Raw genomic sequence first — 1,743 nt, forward strand, 5'->3', positions numbered from 1 at the left:
TAGTTAAACTATATATAATATACTTAAGTATACTTAAGGTTTAACTTTTAAAGGTATAACCTAGTAATTAATATATATATTATCCTTTAATAAATATAATCTTATAAGATACTTAATTAAGTTACTTTTTTTATATTAGTAATAATACCTACTAGTTAAAAGTATACCTTATTATTATTATTATTCGTTTTAAGTTTAATTATTTTTTCCTCCTTATTAGGACCCTTACTAAGCTACGTTATTAAAAGACGTGTCTCTTACACCTCTTTTCATCGCCTCAGTCATAATAGCTTAGGCAACGCGTTATCGCCGCTCCCGACAAGCCATCCGCATCCTGCCCGGTTCTTGGCCTCAAATAGGCACGCCTTGACGCTTGGCGCCGGCCCCGTTCCTTACTAGGACATTGCGACAGTCGCCAGCGAGGCCGCGACGACTCCAGAACTCTGCAATGGCGAGGAAGACATCTTCGGCTCGCCCAGATACCCAACTTCGGTCGCGCAAGGACAGGACGACAAATCGAATCGAGATCCCGCTCTCCTCCAAGCGGCGCCGCTATGTTCCCGGCAGCGGCCCGCCCCTTCAGCGCATCTCCATACTGCCACCCGAAGACTCGACCGCCTACATTGTGGAGCGCATTCTGCTGCCCTCGCTAGGGCATGCTGCCGACGGCAAGCCGCTCCCAAAGCGCATGACCTATATTATCGGATGGCGCGATCTCCCCGCCGCGCGGCACCTAGTCCCTGCCATGAAGATCCTTAACTATGTCTCGCCGCGAGCGCTCGAGGAATGGGAGTCTAATAGGGAGGTAGAGCTTGCAGAAGACCGACGGAAGCAAGCCGACGAAAAGGACGTGGGCGAAAAGCAGGGCTGGCCGCCGGCCTATATTAAAACCGGGTCCCCTACTATAAAAGACTAAAATATACTCTTAGAATATTCTTTCTATTATATAGCTTAATATATTAAAAAGAAATACTCCTATAAGGCCTTATAGTAGTCTTAAGCTAGCTATAGTATATTAAAATCGAAATAAATAATTATATTAGATTTTTATTACTTATTTACCTTTTAACTTAAATAGTATATTAGCTTTAAGATAAGAGTAAGTTAAAAAGCAACCTAATAGTAATAGGTAAAAAAAGGTTACTACTATATATAGAATTTTTATAATAATAAAATTATACTAATATAATAAGCTTAAGATTAAATTAAAGTAAATTTAAGATAATTATTAAAACTAAAGTAAAAGCTATTATTATTATTACGAAAAAGATATAGCTGCCTATTAAATATAAGCGACAGCGTTAATTAATATATATAGTATACGCGATATACCCCCTTAGGGAAACCGGGTTAATTCGTCCTAGGATACCTAGATATCTAAGACTATAGAGGGAATTTTTATATAGGTAGGACCTATACTAAAACCGCGCTTAATTACGCTAGCGGGACTTAAACTATAGGCCTTCGGGTAATACGCGCTAGGCTAGCTAGAAGAAGTACGTACGTAGTTACCGGGAAGGTTCTAGAGGGGTAACCCTTCTACCCGGGCTTATAACTATTATAAAAAAGATATAGCCGCCTATTAAATATAAGCGATAGCGTTAATTAACGTATATAGTATATACGATAATTATTAAGTATATATAAAGAGTTATATATAGTTTTATCTAAAATATTATATAAAGCTTTTACTTATTAAGGTAAGAGTAATAGTATTATTAAGCTTAACCTTAAGTAATATTA

At 37.9% G+C, this 1,743-nt stretch overlaps 1 protein-coding gene across 1 annotated transcript; it reads left to right on the forward strand.

Annotated features, from left to right (window-relative positions):
- Positions 1-448: 448 nt before the first annotated feature.
- HRG_05287 (uncharacterized protein) lies at positions 449-916 on the forward strand (the record flags this gene model as incomplete). Its single annotated transcript, XM_044863758.1, has 1 exon — positions 449-916. One exon carries the CDS (start codon positions 449-451, stop codon positions 914-916), a length of 468 nt encoding a protein of 155 aa, XP_044720290.1.
- Positions 917-1,743: the final 827 nt, after the last annotated feature.

The sequence above is a fragment of the Hirsutella rhossiliensis genome (genome assembly GCF_020360975.1).
Source record: "Hirsutella rhossiliensis strain HR02 chromosome Unknown scaffold00005, whole genome shotgun sequence".
Taxonomy (NCBI): domain Eukaryota; kingdom Fungi; phylum Ascomycota; class Sordariomycetes; order Hypocreales; family Ophiocordycipitaceae; genus Hirsutella; species Hirsutella rhossiliensis.